Here is a 14756-nt window from a genome sequence, read left to right as displayed (position 1 = left end):
ACCCACAAACCAATGAATGAGTAAGTATTATTCTAGGACCGAAAGCCTTTGTCACGGCAACATTAAAGTGCTTCGTGTGTATTTAATCCAAAATGAGGCTTTGTTCCGGTCCTGATAAAAATAAGGCTCAGATGGAAGGTGACCAGCTCCAAGGCTTCTCAGCACCAACCAGTCGTGAGGTGCGGGTGTCTGTGCCCTCAGGTTTCCGTGGAGTTCGGGGGATGCTCAGGGAGCCAAGCAACCAGCGACACCGCGCCTGCCCCTTCCTTGTCCTGATGGGGACCCTTGGAGGGTTCTCTGAGGTGGGGAGAGGAGCGAGGAAAGTTGCTTTTCATCAGTCCAATGAAACTATGCAAAGACCTGAGAAACAGAAAAGCAGAGGCCGTTTCTGGCCTCACGGCCTCGGACGAGTGTGAGCGGAAGTCTGCTCTGACGAGGGGTGAGTAAGTACACCTCTGGATGTCGTTCATAATATTTATTTTGGAAAAATATTTTAAAAAGGAATTTCTTCATTAACAAAACAGTAAAAAAAAACCTCAAATAACATTTGCACAATATTCCATAAATACATTTATATACAAAAAAATATAGTCACATAGACCCGAAGTGCCTTTGTACATATTTACCAAAAATTTAAATTATAAAAATGAACATCACAAAATACTCAAGCTTTACAGATATCATGAAAAATATTTTTACAAATCCAAAAAATAACGCACATTTTTTTCCACCTAGAAAAAACACATTTTAGTATCAAAAAGGACAATAAAGGCAGTGTTTGTGATTCTAATTCAAGAAAAGACTGGCTCATAAGAATCCAAAATATACACTTCAAGCAGTGCGTGCTTCTTACGTAGTGATCAAGTCCATTCATTTAAATATATATTTTTTAAAAGCAACTGTCCATAGTGCAATGGAAACGTCCTAAAAGGCAGTGCGACAGGCGCCTGGAACGCCTGCCGGCCGCCCCCTCGGCAGGAAGAGGACCTGGCTTCCCAGCAGCAGTCACGAGCACCTCCGCTCCTCTCAGCAGCATCGTCGGGGCAGATATCCTTGGAAGTTCACTTATTCTAAGAGAAACGGGAATTCGCCACATCACCTCCACTTTACACCTAGAGGGGCCACGAGACAGAGGGGAGGTTAGCGCAAGTCATAGGCCCAGGCCGAGGGTGGGTCGGGCAGCCGTGCGCTGACCTCAGTTGCGATGACGCACTCGTCCTTCTCCTCGGATATGACGTACACCGACTGGTACTTTGTGTCTTTCGAAGTGGAGTACACAGAGTCCGGCCTTTTTCTTTCAGCTGCTTCTCCACTAGAAGGGAGAAGAAAGAGAACCACAGTCAACACGTGAAAACATTTTTGAACAGGACAATGACCAGGGCTTGGAGGAACACAGTCAGCTGGTCCCCCTGCCCAGCCTGGCCCGAGGCACCCCCAGAGGGTCAGGCACCCTCCCCAGCTGGCCTTCCCGCCTGTCCCCTCTGGCCCATAGCACGCACCCCCTGAGGGTCGGGGCACTCTTCTCCTCTCCCGCAGAGCCCTGGGGCTGGCACTTGGCATCACGCTTGCTGTGGGGTTCCCCGGTGGCAGCGGCACCCTTGAGGTCCTGCAGCAGGTTATAGCCCACGGCGGGCTCGCAGGCCTTGAGGCTGTTCTTCTCGGTGCTGGGCTCCGTGTGGAGGTCCACCTTCTTGTTGGTGTTCTTGATCTGCGTGGCCCCGATGACGCTGACAGAGATAGCCTTCTCCCGCTGGCGGTTGGCCAGGTTATTCATGGTCTCCGCCTCCCCTGGGCAGGGGTCGGCGGGGGGCCGGCGCTTCTGCAGCCTCAGCCGAACGCAGACCACGGCGGCAGCGCAGCCCAGGAGCAGCGTGAGGACGAGGACCACGCCCGCACCGACGGCCACCCAGGGGAACGGGCCGGCTTGGCCCTCCACGTACTTCTCAGTGAGGTCCACCACCACAGGGCCCGGGGGCAGCTCGGGAAGCAAGAACTGGCAGTTGGGGCCCCCGTAGCCTCGGGCGCACTCACACAGGTAGCGGAGGGCCCGCTCGTGGCAGGTGGCCCCGTTGTGGCAGGGTGCGTGCTCACACCTGCTGACGGGGGCACTGCAGTTTCTGCCCGTGTACCCTGGGGGGCAGGTGCAGGAATACTCATTCACGCCGTCCCGGCAGGTGCCGCCGTTGGCACACGGGGAAGAGGCACAGTCGTCCACGTTGTCATCACAGTGCCTCCCAGAGAAGCCAGCCTGGCAGCGGCAGATGTAAGCATCGCCAAGGTCTACGCACTGTGCACCTGGGACACAGACAAGGGCAGTGGCTTGTCACCCAGAAAATGCCCTGAAGCACGTGCTGCCCCGGCCGCTGCGTCACACACCAGAACAGAGACACAGGGGCAGACCGGACAGAGGCCACCGCTTAAGACAACATACATCAAACACAAGCCCACGGCGAGGGCCGGGGTGGAGTTTCTGGTCGAGCTCCATAAATCACCTAAAAAATACAGGCTAATACCTCCTGACATGCACCGTGCAAAACGCTTTGCCTGCAGTGCTGCATTCACTTTCACAGCAAGCCAACAAAGGACCCAGTTTACAGATGAGGAAACCAAGCCTTAAAGAGGATGACGTGCTTGCCCACGGTTACACAGTTAGTGACAAGTAAGACTTGAAACAGAAAGAAAGGGAAAAGAAGAAAGGAAGGGAGGAAGGAGGCTGGGGTTTGGTCTTTGTCCTTCCAGAGCCAAGCCTGCTAAACCTGCCTCTTTTTCCTCTCTAAACATGAAGCATCCACTGCTCTATTGGTTCAGTGGCTGGAAACCAACAGGAGAAAGAGCTTGACCCCAGGACTGCCACACCTTCTGTACAGAGCATGGAGAGCAAAGCAAGCTGATTCCTCTGCATCGATTATCACACCCCACGCAGAAGCTCCAGAAGCTTCCAGAATGGTCCAGCCTGTCTGGGGCCCAGCTTCCCCCTCTGTGAGTTTGCTTAGGGCATCCCACCCACTCGTGGAGACCATACATCCTCGCAGCAGACAGCTCTGCTTGGTGACAGAGCAGAGCTGGGCTTCCCTCCAAAAGCGCAGTGGCTGGGCTGGCGCTGGGGCTGACCCGCTGATGTTCGGAGTCTCGAGCACCCCAGGCGCCGCAGAATGGCGCGCAGGTCATTGCGTCTCCACCTGCGCCGGGCCCTGTGGACAAGGAACGCCCCTGCCTGCCTTCTTCGCTCCCTGGGTGCTTCCAGACTCGAGGATAAGAGTTCTATGAACAGTTTCTCACTGTTCAGACAAAAAGGCTTCTGAAACTCAAGGCAGCTCATAAAGTGATGAACTCAGCCTGAAACTAAACTCTGCGCTTCTGACGCGTTTTCACCAGTGTGGACCGCTGGACAAAGTCTCGGATGGGTCAGGCGGCCCCCTTACCATTGGAACAGGGTGAGGAACTGCAGGAATCCATTTTCTTCTCACAGTTAAAGCCAGAGAAGCCCCCAGGGCAGCGGCAGGTGTACCCTCCCTTGGGGTTGTCCGAGCACCGTCCCCCGTTGAAGCAGGGGCCGTCGGCACACACCATGGCACTCAGCTCGCAGATCCTGCCGTAGAAGCCAGGCGGGCAGGTGCAGGAGTAGCTGTTCTCGAGGTCCTGAGTAATGGAGAAGACGAAGAAAGCTTTCCTACGTCGTTCCGAGGGACCCACACGGTCTGTCTCAAACCAGGGTTGCCGGTTCGGCCGGAGAGCCCACGGTGGCCAGACTCACCGTGCAGCTCCCTCCATTCCTGCAGGGGCTGGCACTGCACTCGTCCACCTCCGTCTCGCAGTTGGCCCCCGTGTACCCAGGCCGGCAAGAGCAAGTGTAGCTTCCCTGGCCCGTGTTGGTGCAGGTGGCCCCATTCTTGCAGGGCTTGTGGTGTGTGCAGTAGTTCAGGTCTGTGAGGGTGGAGACAGGAAGAGGAGCAGAAGGGAGGCCCAGGGTTAAATTCGGGAGACTGTACTTCCCCGTGACAGCGCCAGGGAAGCCAGGCTGCCTGGCGGGGGACGGGAGGCTTACCCTGGTTGCAGAAAAGGCCCCCCCAGCCTTCCTGGCAGTTGCATTGCCAGGGCTGCTGGCAGGTGCCGTGGAGACAGCCGGGGTACCGAATGCACTGGTCACAGTACCGGCCCTGCCAGCCCACTCTGCACCTTCGAGGAGAGGACAGAGTCAGTGGACGCTGACGCTACCAGGTTCCTAGCAACACCTTTCCCACTCACGAGAGACTGTCTTCCAACAGCATCAACACCGCTGGTTCTCAAACGAGGCAGGACACTGGACCGTCCTCAGGAGCTTTAAACCACATGGACGCCTTCGTCCCACGTCAGAGGGTCTGACTCTGGGTCCAAGGGCCAACCAGGGTAGCATCTCTAGGTAATTCTAACGTGCTGCGAAGTTTGAGAACCAACTAAACTCTCTCCTCTTCTGTGCCAATTCTTTTTAAATCTCCATCTGTAAGTTCCACAACCATTGAGGAGCTTAGATGGATGACAACCCTTGACCCTATGCCTGTCCATGTATTTATTTGGTAGAAACACAGAAAAACAGCCCCCTCCAACCAGCTAATCTTACCTGCGGTTTTCAAAAGAGCATCTAGAGATGCTTTACTAATACACTAGGTGTAAAAGGACAGCAAGAAAAAGAAAAAAGCAACTTTTGCAAACTTACTTGCATTCCCCTGGCTTGTCACAAAACCCATGCTGCTCGTCGCACCCCGGCAAGCAGATGGCTGCAAGAAGAAAAGGCACAGGGTCAAGCCCACCAGAGTGGCCCCCGGCACAACAGGGCTACAGACCGTGCCCAGCTCCGCCATAGAGCCTCGCCCAGCCCCGGGCATCGACCGTCCTGCCCGGTAACCACCGCGGACTTTACTCAGCCCAGGAGGAGCATTCTTCTTAACACAGCGGCTCCAGGACAAAAGAGCGCGGAAGCCCACCCCCACCCGGTCCCTTTTCTTCTAAGAGAGGGTCAGAAGTCCTTCCCCCTCCTCCTCCCCCACTTCCCAATTCTATGCACAAAGCTCCACCTCTTAATACCCAGAAAGTGTGTGTGTAGATAAGGGTGGACAGCTGGTATGCAGAGTACCAGGGCAAGACAGCTGCTCTATTGTCTGTTCTCTCCCAGCAGCTGCCCCAGTGCAACAATACCGGCCTCCCCCTCGCCCCCCGTGCCCCCACCCCTCACACACACCCCAGCGTGTACACCCCCCACACACACACACGCGCGCGCGCGCGCACACACACACACACACACACACACACACACGTGCGCCCTTTCCACCAATGGGAACAGGCGTGCGTCCCAGCCGCCTATCCCCGGAGAGATCTAATCGACGGCACGCGCGAGCTGGGGGCGGGGACAGACTCCAGTGTTTGAATAAGAAGAAAAAAGTTTACGTTTATGGCAACCCCAGGGCGAGGGAGAGGGAGGGTGGCCAGGAGGGAGACGGCAGGCCGGCCAGAGGTCCCGGAGTGGGTGGGGAGGCTGGAGGCTGAGGTTTCAGCTGGCTTCCTTCTCCTGGTTATGAAACTCATTAACAAGCCGCTCCACAAGTTTTTAAGACAACAGAGCCAGCTCAGGCCAAGGCGAGCTCAAAGGAGCTGTGGAAAGCTGAGCGCGCTGAGCGACAATGACGCTGCAGGTACGCGCAAATCCAAACTGAGAAACTGCACCTCCCGGCGAGAGGTTCTGTCCTGCCAGAGAAGGTTCCCAAGCTCGGGGGCAGAAGGAAAGTTCCCTGGCGTTTCTGGGGAAGCTCTAGGACCCACCCCACATGACACCTAGAGTGCGAAGTGGCAGTGAGGCAAGTGGGGTCCAGCTGAACCAGGCCCAGGAGCCAGCCGGTCCTCACAACCCTCCTACGCCTCCTGCACCTGTGCAGCTACCCTGCCTGCCTGAGAATACAGAACTACGGGCAGGCAGGGCCTAAGTCACTCTTGTAAAGGTATGTCCCCCCTCCCAGGCAGGGTGCTATGTGAGCATCCCGCAAGCAGGACAAGCAGAGCCCTCCCCAAGCAGGGCCGGCAGGCCCAGGCCTCAAAACACACCCCCCACGTCCATAGACCCTGCGAGTGAAAATGTCATGAACAGTGGAATGTTTTTAAACAGGCCGAGCACACCAACTCCGGAGAGAAAATGAAGCACTTTTCAATGAGAAGCTGTCTGGGCAAAGAGAACTCCTTTGGTAAAAGCACGCCCTGCACACAGCCTCCTCTCTGTTCCTCCCTTCCTTCCTCCCTCCCTTCCCTCAGGCTTACTTCCTGACCCCTGGCCCTGTGTCCAAAATCCTCCCTGATTAAGAAAGGCAGCTTCCCATAGCGGAAGTTAAAACGTCTGAGTTGACCCCAACCTGCCACTGGCTAACTGTGAGGTCTCAGCACATCTCTCCGGCTCTCCGGCTCCCCGGCCCCGGTTTCCCCACCAGAACATCTCTCCGGGGCTAAAACCCCAAGACGCCAGCAGCTCAGAGAATATGTCCCCACCGCCGGGGGGAGGGGTAAACTGAGGGAGCGGCGGCCTCCCGCAGGGACTCACGCTCAGTGCAGTACTGGCCTTTCCAGCCAGGGTTGCAGACTTTTTCTCCGCGCTCCCCGCAGGTGAAGTGGCCGAAGGCGTCGTCGCGGGGGCGGCAGAAGACGGAGCAGCCTTCCCCGTAATAGTGCTCATCGCACACGAATCGGTAGGAGTACTTGAGGTCTGTGCGGCCGCTGCTGTGCAGGTCCTGGGACCACTCCTCGCCCACCGTCAGGTGCCTCTGCGTGGCCAGGCGGCTGATGAGTCTTTCTGGGTTCTCTGCAGGAAGAGGATGCTCTGTTGGTTCTGACTGGGAACCCAGAGGCTTGGGGAGTGAGGGAGGTGGAAAGGATGCTGGGCAAGGAGGCTGAAGACTCTTCTCAGCCTTCCAGAGGAACTTGCAGAATGAAAGACGTAGACGTTTGTTTCTGGGGATATTTGAACTCAAATACATAATAACTGGAGACGCAGTTTGCCCAGTTTGGGAGTTTTTTGGTTTGTTTTTACCTGTTGCGAGGTCATCAGGAGAATCAGTGTGGAGAGCTTCAATGATCAGAGAGAAGGTTCCCTGGAGGAAGGGGGGAGAGACAGAAGATAAACCAGAAATGTTTAAAAAAGAATCAAAGCTTTCGGGACAACCAAGTCTTCGCAGATCTGTGTGCAGTGTGTCGTGGCGGGGGGGTGTCTCTGTACATCTCTTGTCTGATTTCACTTTCCTTAAGGAAATGGAAGAACGTTTTAAAGAGTGGTTTCCTGACGTGTTTTTCCAGCCTGTTAATACAGGATATCGAGGTAAAAAAAAAAAAAAAAGAAAGAAAGAAAGAAAAGAAAAGAAAAAAGAAAAGGCAAAACGATTGCGCGCAGCAGGCGGGGCTGCGGGGCTTGTCTGCAGCCTTCTGGGGAAGAAGCCAAGCAGAGGGGGCTGGGGGCTGTCAGGCTGCGAGGGCGACTGAAAAACTAGCCGGTCCACGAGCTGGGGAACTAGAACTTTCCCAAGTGAAGGGGCCCGTTCAACTTGGGGGCTAGGCGCAGAGACCGGATACGGAAATGTCCCGGGTCCTCAGCCTCTCTGCCTCACGCTACCCCGGCTGTTACCTCCCACACTCCCCCGCCCGCCGCCGCCGCCGCCGCCGCCGCCGCCGCCTGCAGATCACCCGGGCGTGGAGTCAATGCCCCAGGACCCCGCGGACCGCGGCGCCCACCTGCCCAGGCCCAGCCGCGCGCCCCCGCCGCGCCCCGGAGCAGGGCTGGCGGCCGCCTCCCTGCCCACCTGCCGCCCGCCCCGCCCGCCCCGCGCCCGCAGGTGCGGCGCTCACCGGCCAGGTGAAGCCAAAGGGGAAGCGGATGGGGTTGCTGAAGGCGGTGTCCGCGCCCGCGCCGTCCGGGAGGCTGAAGGAGTCGACGCCCAGCACCGGCGTGACGGCGCTGCCGTAGGTGCAGGGAGGCTCGGGGGACACGCTGGCCTGGTAGTGCTTGAGGCACACGCGGAAGAAAGTCCTGCAGGCGCACGGCGGCGGCCCCGCGCCCCCGCGGCAGCAGTTGCGGTTCCCCAGCAGCCCCTTCTTGTTGACGAACTCCTGCAGCTTCAGCTCGAACACCCCGGAGCTCCAGACCTGCGGGCGAGGCTAGGGCGTGGGGCTCCGGGCGCGGGGAGCCCGCCCGGCCGCGTCCTGACCCGGGCCCTGCCCCTCGCGCGGCCCGCGCCCCGGGTCCCCCCACCTGACGCCACAGGGAGCCGGAGAGCCCCGCTGACAGCCTACCTGACGGCGCGGCCCTTAGGACCCCGCCTGGCAACTTACCTGGCACAGCAGGGCCGAGAGCACGGCGAGGGCCAGGGCGCACCGCCGGCCCATGGTGCACCGCCAGCCGCGCTCGCTCTCCTCGCGTCCCCCTTCTCTTCTGAAATCGCCAGGGAATGCTCGGGGAGGAAGGTGTCTCCAGGGGCGCGGGCAGTAAAGCGCCGCCGCTCTGCCTCGGGCTGGGATTATCCGGACTTCTTTCCTCAAGGGTACGTCTCCGGCTCTTGCGGAGGCCGAGGTTCCTTAGATCCTCCCTGCGGAGGCGACTGCGGCTCCGGGGGTGCACGAGGGGAAAAAGGGGGAGGGGGCTCCCCGGAGAGATTGCTTCTGGCGCGGCAACTTTCGGTTTTCCCCTCTTTCTTCCAATCCACGAGTAGGTAGGGGTCGTCTGCTTCCTGGTTTTGTCTCAAGATTCTTCGCAGGAAAAAAAAAAAAAAAGGAAGAAAGAAAGAAAGAAAAAAAGAGAGGAGAGAAAGCGTCCAGATATTCAGCCCAATTCCCAACGAGCTGCAGGGCTCCCCGAGAGTCCGATTAGCGAGCCGGGGTCTGGAAATCCCACGCGCGAGGCGGTAATCCGGCGCCGGCGGAGCGCCCGCGGGTGCGGCCCGGCCAGCTCACTCGGTGGCCGCGGTCCGGGGAGCGCCCTGGACCCGAGTTTTTCCCAGGGACCCAGCCAGTGCCATCCAGGTCAACACCCGGGGTCCCGGACCGGGTCCCGGCAGAGGCTGCGCGCCAGGCTGTGCGTCCGGTGCGGCGCCGGCCGGGGCTCCGCGGGCGCGCAGGGGCTCGGGCTCGCCCCGCGCCGCCGCCTTATATCCCGCCGGCCGCCCGCATGGCTAATGAGATGCAAATGAGCAGCCCCCCAATCTGGCGAGAGCTGTCACAAAGGAGCCACTTTTCCAAACCCTCCTCTCAATGGATCGCCAAATGGTCAGTGAGCTGTAAAATGTGCAACCCTCCTCCCCGCCCCCACCCTCCCCGCCCCCGGCCCTCCCCTGCCCCCGCCCCCAGCCCCCCACCGCACGAAACGCACTCATTTACATTCCTGCAAAACGTTCACCGCAAGAATCCCCTCTGCGCCCGAGGCTGGTGCCGCCGCCCGGGCTCCTCGGCGCTGCCCTCCCGGCCACAGGCTCGCAGAGGCCCCGGGACCCGCGGGGGTGGCGCTGCGCCCCTCCTCTGCCGAGAGCCACCCGGCGGGTGAGGCCGCGTCCGGCCTCGGGAACTCTCCGGTCGCCGCGGCGCCCGCCTTCGTCCCTGTTGCGCGCCGTGGCCGGGGTCTGGCGGCGGGGGCGAAGTCGGAGGCCCAGTTCCCGGTGGGCCGCCCCTTCTCCCGGGCAGCCTCTTCCTAAGGAGGAGTCTCCGGGGCGGGGGACCGGGCACGAGAGGGAGGGGGCAGGCTCGAGCGGCGGGCAGAGGGTGGCGAGAGGGCAGCGGCAGTTTCGGGAAGTTTGGGAAGGTCTGACACCCAGACGTCTCCGGGCAAGGACGGCGACTCTGCGTCTGGGAACACAGGGGCGAGCGCGGCGCCCCCGGCGACACTGTTGCCGCGAGCTCGGGGTGTCCCCGCGCTGGTCGGCGGCCGCTGGGGGGCGGGGTCCGGCTAGCGGCCGGGATCCTGACGCCTTAAACCACCGCCCCCCCTCCGCCCCAAAAACACACATGCACCCTTCCGGGCGCTATTCTCGGCCTCCGACACCTTTCCTGGGTCTCCGGCCCCTTTCTCCAGTGTCTTCCCCCCTCGACCTCCCTCTGCTTGGTAAAAAGTGAGTTTGGTGTGTGTCGTTCGCGTGGCTGTCATTAAGGCAGTCTGTTATTGTGCGAGGCTGAATCAGTGGCTCTTTGTGCGCTCAGCTGTATGGTAATGCAGACCGCACCTGCTCCCCGCACAATGCGGAGAGAAAGAGCTCCCCTCCGCGCGCGCCGCGGCCTCTGCAACAATGTCCGGCACATGTTCTAAAGACCCTCTAGCCTGGCCGCCTCAACCCGCAACCTTCGCACAACCATCACCTTATTAGGGTTTACATGTCCATCAGACACTAGAACTTTTGTTTTCATTTTTTTTAAGGGAAATGAGTTTATTGGGAGGGCCGAGAACACACGTTATCACACAATGAGCTATCGAAACTGCTCTCATGCTTGCGGGCGCAGTGCAGAGTTAAGGTGGGGCGTGGACTCCTACTCCGGCATCCAGCTTCGTGCTGGGCGCACTTCGAGGTCTTTCTCCCACCCCTATCTGCTCCTCCTTTATTCCCCCCTCCCTCCAACACCTAGGGCAGCTTCATCCAGGATGAGCGGTGTGAGCGTTGGAGTACATGTCCCTTTGATGGCGGCACAGCCCCAGGGCGCCTGGCCACAAGGGCCTTGCTCTAGGTGTGCTGCAGCTGCCTTGCTAGTGGGAACGTGCACTGTCCTGGCAAAGTGTGGCTTTCATTGAGGCAGATGTTGAGATCACAGTGTACCATATAATGCACGGGAAGAGGGAAAATTCTCAAATACCAAGAAATCAGTTCAAGTCATTCATGGCCATCCCTCCAGCTGTTACGCAACAGGCTCCCAAATACCTTCAGGCCAGATTTTAGGTTTTCCACTGATGCCAGAGAAGCAAAGAATTAATCGAAAGTAATGTGCATGTAATGTTTAAGGCTGAGGTGAGAAAGGCAGGCTTGGACCCCACCAGAACCCCCTACGGTTTGGTTCAGAACAAATGGAGACTTCAAAACCTCCTATGCCCCCACGACGGTGGCAGTCCCAGCGTGGCCGCCCTCTGGGGACTTTTCGAGGACTCGCTGCGTCACCACAGGGCTGGGCCAGCGCGAATCCTAATTTAATCTTGCCACCTAGTGTCAGCATCCTTTTTTCACTACAGCCATGTTTCCTCTGAAAGCTAATTTCTGAGAACTCTGCTCCCTACTGCATGGAAGCTGGTGTGTGTATGTGTGTGTGTGTGTGTGAGAGAGAGAGAGAGAGAGAGAGAGAGAGAGAGAGAGAGAGAGAGTGGTGGGGAGAAAGGTAAGAGGGTTCCAGGCGCAGGAGAGGGCAAAGGAAGAAAGGAACGTGAACTCTAAACCCTCTGTGCTTCCAGACTGAGAGGAGATTTCAGTAAGAAATGAAATATCGGGAACCTTTTAATTAGAAAATGGAAGTGGGAAACAGGCTCATCTGAATGCCTATTTGGAAAACTGGAAATAAAAAGTTCCACGCCCAAGGGCTTAAACCTTGGGGGGGGGGGGGCGACTTGCCCCAAATCTTTAACAAACCCGCCTCAGTATCAAGTATTTGTTAAATTGACATGGCACAGATTTCTCGATTACAGCGGCAAAGCGGAACTGAAAGGCATCGTAAAATCCATCAGAATCCTGCCCAAAGCGTTCATTCTTTTCCAACTTAATTTATGCCACGCAATTCTGTATCGGGGAAATCAAGCAGAAAGCCCTTTTCTTGCCCTTCCTCCTCCTCCGGCTCTTCTTTCCTCTACTTTCTTCCTCCTCTTCTCTCTCCATCTTCTTCTCCTTCTCTCTCTCTCTCTTTCCCCCCACCCCACGTTGGGCCCTCTCCCCCTCTCCCTTTCAAAGCTGAGCTAACGGGAGACTGTTTAACTTCAGTGTTTCTATAGGAGTCTGTTGTAGTTTAACTCCTGCACACCAGTAGCTGAGATGAACAAAGGAGAGACTCGAGGTCCAACTATTCATCCTTTCTTTGCACTTTAATTTTCATTGATTGGGAAGACAAGGGGAGCCCTTAGGGATTCAGGCTGAAGGGGGATGACACGCCTTTAGACGCCATCAGCCCCCTAGCCAGCCATCTGCTCCAAACCAAATGGCGTTTTTTCACTCCCTAACTGCATGTCTGTATACTCCTGCAACTAATCGCTCTGAACCCCCTAAATGCAGGAGGGAGCTTAAGCTCGACTATGTTAAATAGAGTTGCCCCCGTGTTGGCTTTAGCAGCCAGATTCCCTCCTCCCCCACACACCATAAATCCTCACCTTGCTCATTAGGAAAAAGCAGGAAACTTTCTTTTAAATACTTTTTGATGTCTCAGCAAATTTACTGTACAAAGTGAGGCTCATTGGGGCTTCGAAGGCACCCAATATATCAGACACAGGAGTGGAGAGAGGGATTTACCGCCTGGTGTTGGGTGTTTTATTTTTGCCAGGCATTCAGAGCTTATAGCCTGAATGACCCCAATGACCAGGGTAGGCTTAGCTGTATAATCAGAACCACAGCCACATCAACTACAGCTGAGTTCTCTGTTTGTTGGCGACCCTGATCATTTTACCCATCATTTTATTAGGCCACTTGGGAATAAAAGCTCCTGACCATCATTTTATCAGATTAAATATGCCCTTCCTCAGCAGTGAGTGTGACTCATACTGTGGTCAGCCCAATCCTGTTTCCATCCCCCTTTGCCCAAAGAAAGGTTCTATCCCTGAGGTATGTGTGTGGCGGGGGAGGAGGGCTTGGGCAGATTGCAATAAACAATGCCCAGAATAGGCTCCAGACTCCAAGCCAGCCCCAGGTTCAGTTTTCTGTGTAAACAAGTCTGGAGACTTGAGTGGGGTTTGTGTTTTCTTAGACCAACTGAATACTGTATACCCAACAGAGAGGTTCTCTTATTCCTAAGAAGAATTAGGGTCCTTGTTTGGAACAAGAAAATGAAAAACTTCCAGGCAGCAAATCTGGTGTTGATCAAACATGCCAGCTTACTTGAAAGAGAAGATGATGAAGGGAACCTAAAGCAAGTTTATTAATCGGTATTAGTGTCACATCCCACCAGCACACCTTCTGCCCATTCTCCATCAGTCACAGGTCTGGAATCCTTCAGCAGGCAAAAGAGCAGAGGGACTGGCCTGCTTGCTTTGCACGTAGGAAGCTCCTACAGATATCTGTGGGTGAAACCTCACCCGTGCGGGGTGGCTATGATGGATAGGTCCTTACTTCTTCTTAAGGACCGAACCCCAGACACACGTGAACATTTACAAGATGCACTGACCCGAATGTACACACGGTGTGTTTGCACCTGATCAAGTTCCTTCCGGTCACTCTATTGAAGATACATCCTAACCCAAGCCATCCGTTTGTACACGGCGGGAAAGAGGGGCAGATCTAGCTTTTATAGTCAGGCTCCAGGGCTTCCCTCTCGCTAAGGATAAACGCTTCGCGGCACACCAAGGAAGGCCGCACAGCTCGGCCTCCCCTGCCCTCCCTGGCACATTTCCCTCGGAGGAGGGGTGGCCCGCAGACACCCAGGACCACTCCTGGTGGTCGGCAGGTTGGCGCGGGGCAGAGGCGCCGGGACCGGAGGACAGAGCCCAGGGAAGACCCAGTGGGCCTGACGCCTCCCGTCCGCCCTCCCTTCCACCCGCCAAGCGCAGACACCCGCGGCTAGGGAGGAAAGACGGCCTGGCCACGTGGTCCGGAGCAGGGACCCCGCGCCCTGGGGCGCAGCGCGGGCCGGGGTTGCGGAGGCATGCGCTGGTTTGCATGAGAAAGGCGGTCGCGTGGCTCAGCTGGCGGCGCGGAGTCCGCTCCTCCGACCCCGGGATCATCTGCCCGGCGGTCCGAGCTCATCTCCATGACAAAGCGCTGTTTACCTGGCGCGGCTCCGGGCGCCTTTGTCCCGATCGGATGACCGCGCAGCTGCTCCGCTCTCCCGCCCGAGCGGCCCCTGACTGAACGCGCCGGGCCGGGCGCTCTGGAGGGCTGCCTGGAGGGGGTGCGGCGCCAGTGGGCGCTCCGGAGGGCTACCTGGAGTGGGTGGCGGCGGCGGGCCGGGCACTCGCCGCAGGGGCATGAGCGCCGGGTTGGGAGGACCAGGTCAGCGGGTCACCCCCGGCCGCCGGGCGTGCGGCGGCGGGGGGGGCCCACCCGGTCACCTGCACCGAGGCGCGGCCCCACCTGGGAGTCGCCGGCCCGTGACCGTGTCAGACAATGAGGATGGGAAAGAAAGGGCGGCGAGAGCGACCCGGGCCCTCCCGAGGCCTCGCTCAGGGGCGCGCCCCATTCGGAGGTCGCGGGCACCTGTCGCCGGTCCCGGCGCCCGTCAATCACCCGGCCCGCGGGGCGGGGCGCGGGCCGGGCCGGAACCGCGAGGAGGCCGCCCCGCCCGCTTGTCCCAGCCGGACCCGAGCTGCCCTGCGCGACTGCGCCGTCCTTCCCCGCCTCCCACCTCCTTTCTGTGAGCATCTGCCCGCAGAGGAACAGATGTGGGCACCTGCGGTGACAGGCCGCATATGTTCCATCCTATTCACAGGCATTCAGACGTGGCTACAATGAGCGGCCTTTGTGCGCACAGTCACTAAATATATTAATCTGCACTCCCCAGAGCACCGGGCTGTTTAATTTTTCACTAGCAATAACATCTGATCTAATCCTTAAATCGGCTCCCAAAAGCCTGCCCTCCCGCCCTCCTTTTTC

The 14756-nt window shown here is 58.0% G+C and overlaps 1 protein-coding gene across 1 annotated transcript; it reads right to left on the bottom strand.

The window, feature by feature from the left end:
- Positions 1-1080: 1080 nt before the first annotated feature.
- On the bottom strand, positions 1081-8395 carry DLL1 (delta like canonical Notch ligand 1). Its single transcript, XM_060115105.1, has 11 exons — positions 8338-8395; positions 7855-8151; positions 7046-7106; positions 6560-6817; positions 4694-4754; positions 4046-4176; positions 3755-3924; positions 3423-3639; positions 1500-2295; positions 1195-1312; positions 1081-1112 (listed from the first exon to the last, which is right to left on the bottom strand). The coding sequence occupies exons 1-11, from the start codon at positions 8389-8391 to the stop codon at positions 1107-1109; spliced, it is 2169 nt and encodes a 722-aa protein (XP_059971088.1). The 5' UTR covers positions 8392-8395; the 3' UTR covers positions 1081-1106.
- Positions 8396-14756: the final 6361 nt, after the last annotated feature.

The sequence above is a fragment of the Mesoplodon densirostris genome, chromosome 12 (genome assembly GCF_025265405.1).
Source record: "Mesoplodon densirostris isolate mMesDen1 chromosome 12, mMesDen1 primary haplotype, whole genome shotgun sequence".
Taxonomy (NCBI): domain Eukaryota; kingdom Metazoa; phylum Chordata; class Mammalia; order Artiodactyla; family Ziphiidae; genus Mesoplodon; species Mesoplodon densirostris.
This window is presented reverse-complemented; position numbering and strand designations above follow the sequence as displayed.

What these genes read in the sequence shown, in the direction of transcription:
- DLL1 (XM_060115105.1), bottom strand. Translation starts at nt 8,391, where the DNA reads ATGGGCCGGCGGTGCGCCCTGGCCCTCGCCGTGCTCTCGGCCCTGCTG. An exon ending in AGGCCAGTACTGCACTGAGC is followed by an intron (nt 4,755 to 6,559) that starts GTGAGTCCCTGC and finishes TTCTTCTTGCAG; the next exon opens with CCATCTGCTTGCCGGGGTGC. An exon ending in TTCCTCACCCTGTTCCAATG is followed by an intron (nt 2,296 to 3,422) that starts GTAAGGGGGCCG and finishes TCTGTGTCCCAG; the next exon opens with GTGCACAGTGCGTAGACCTT.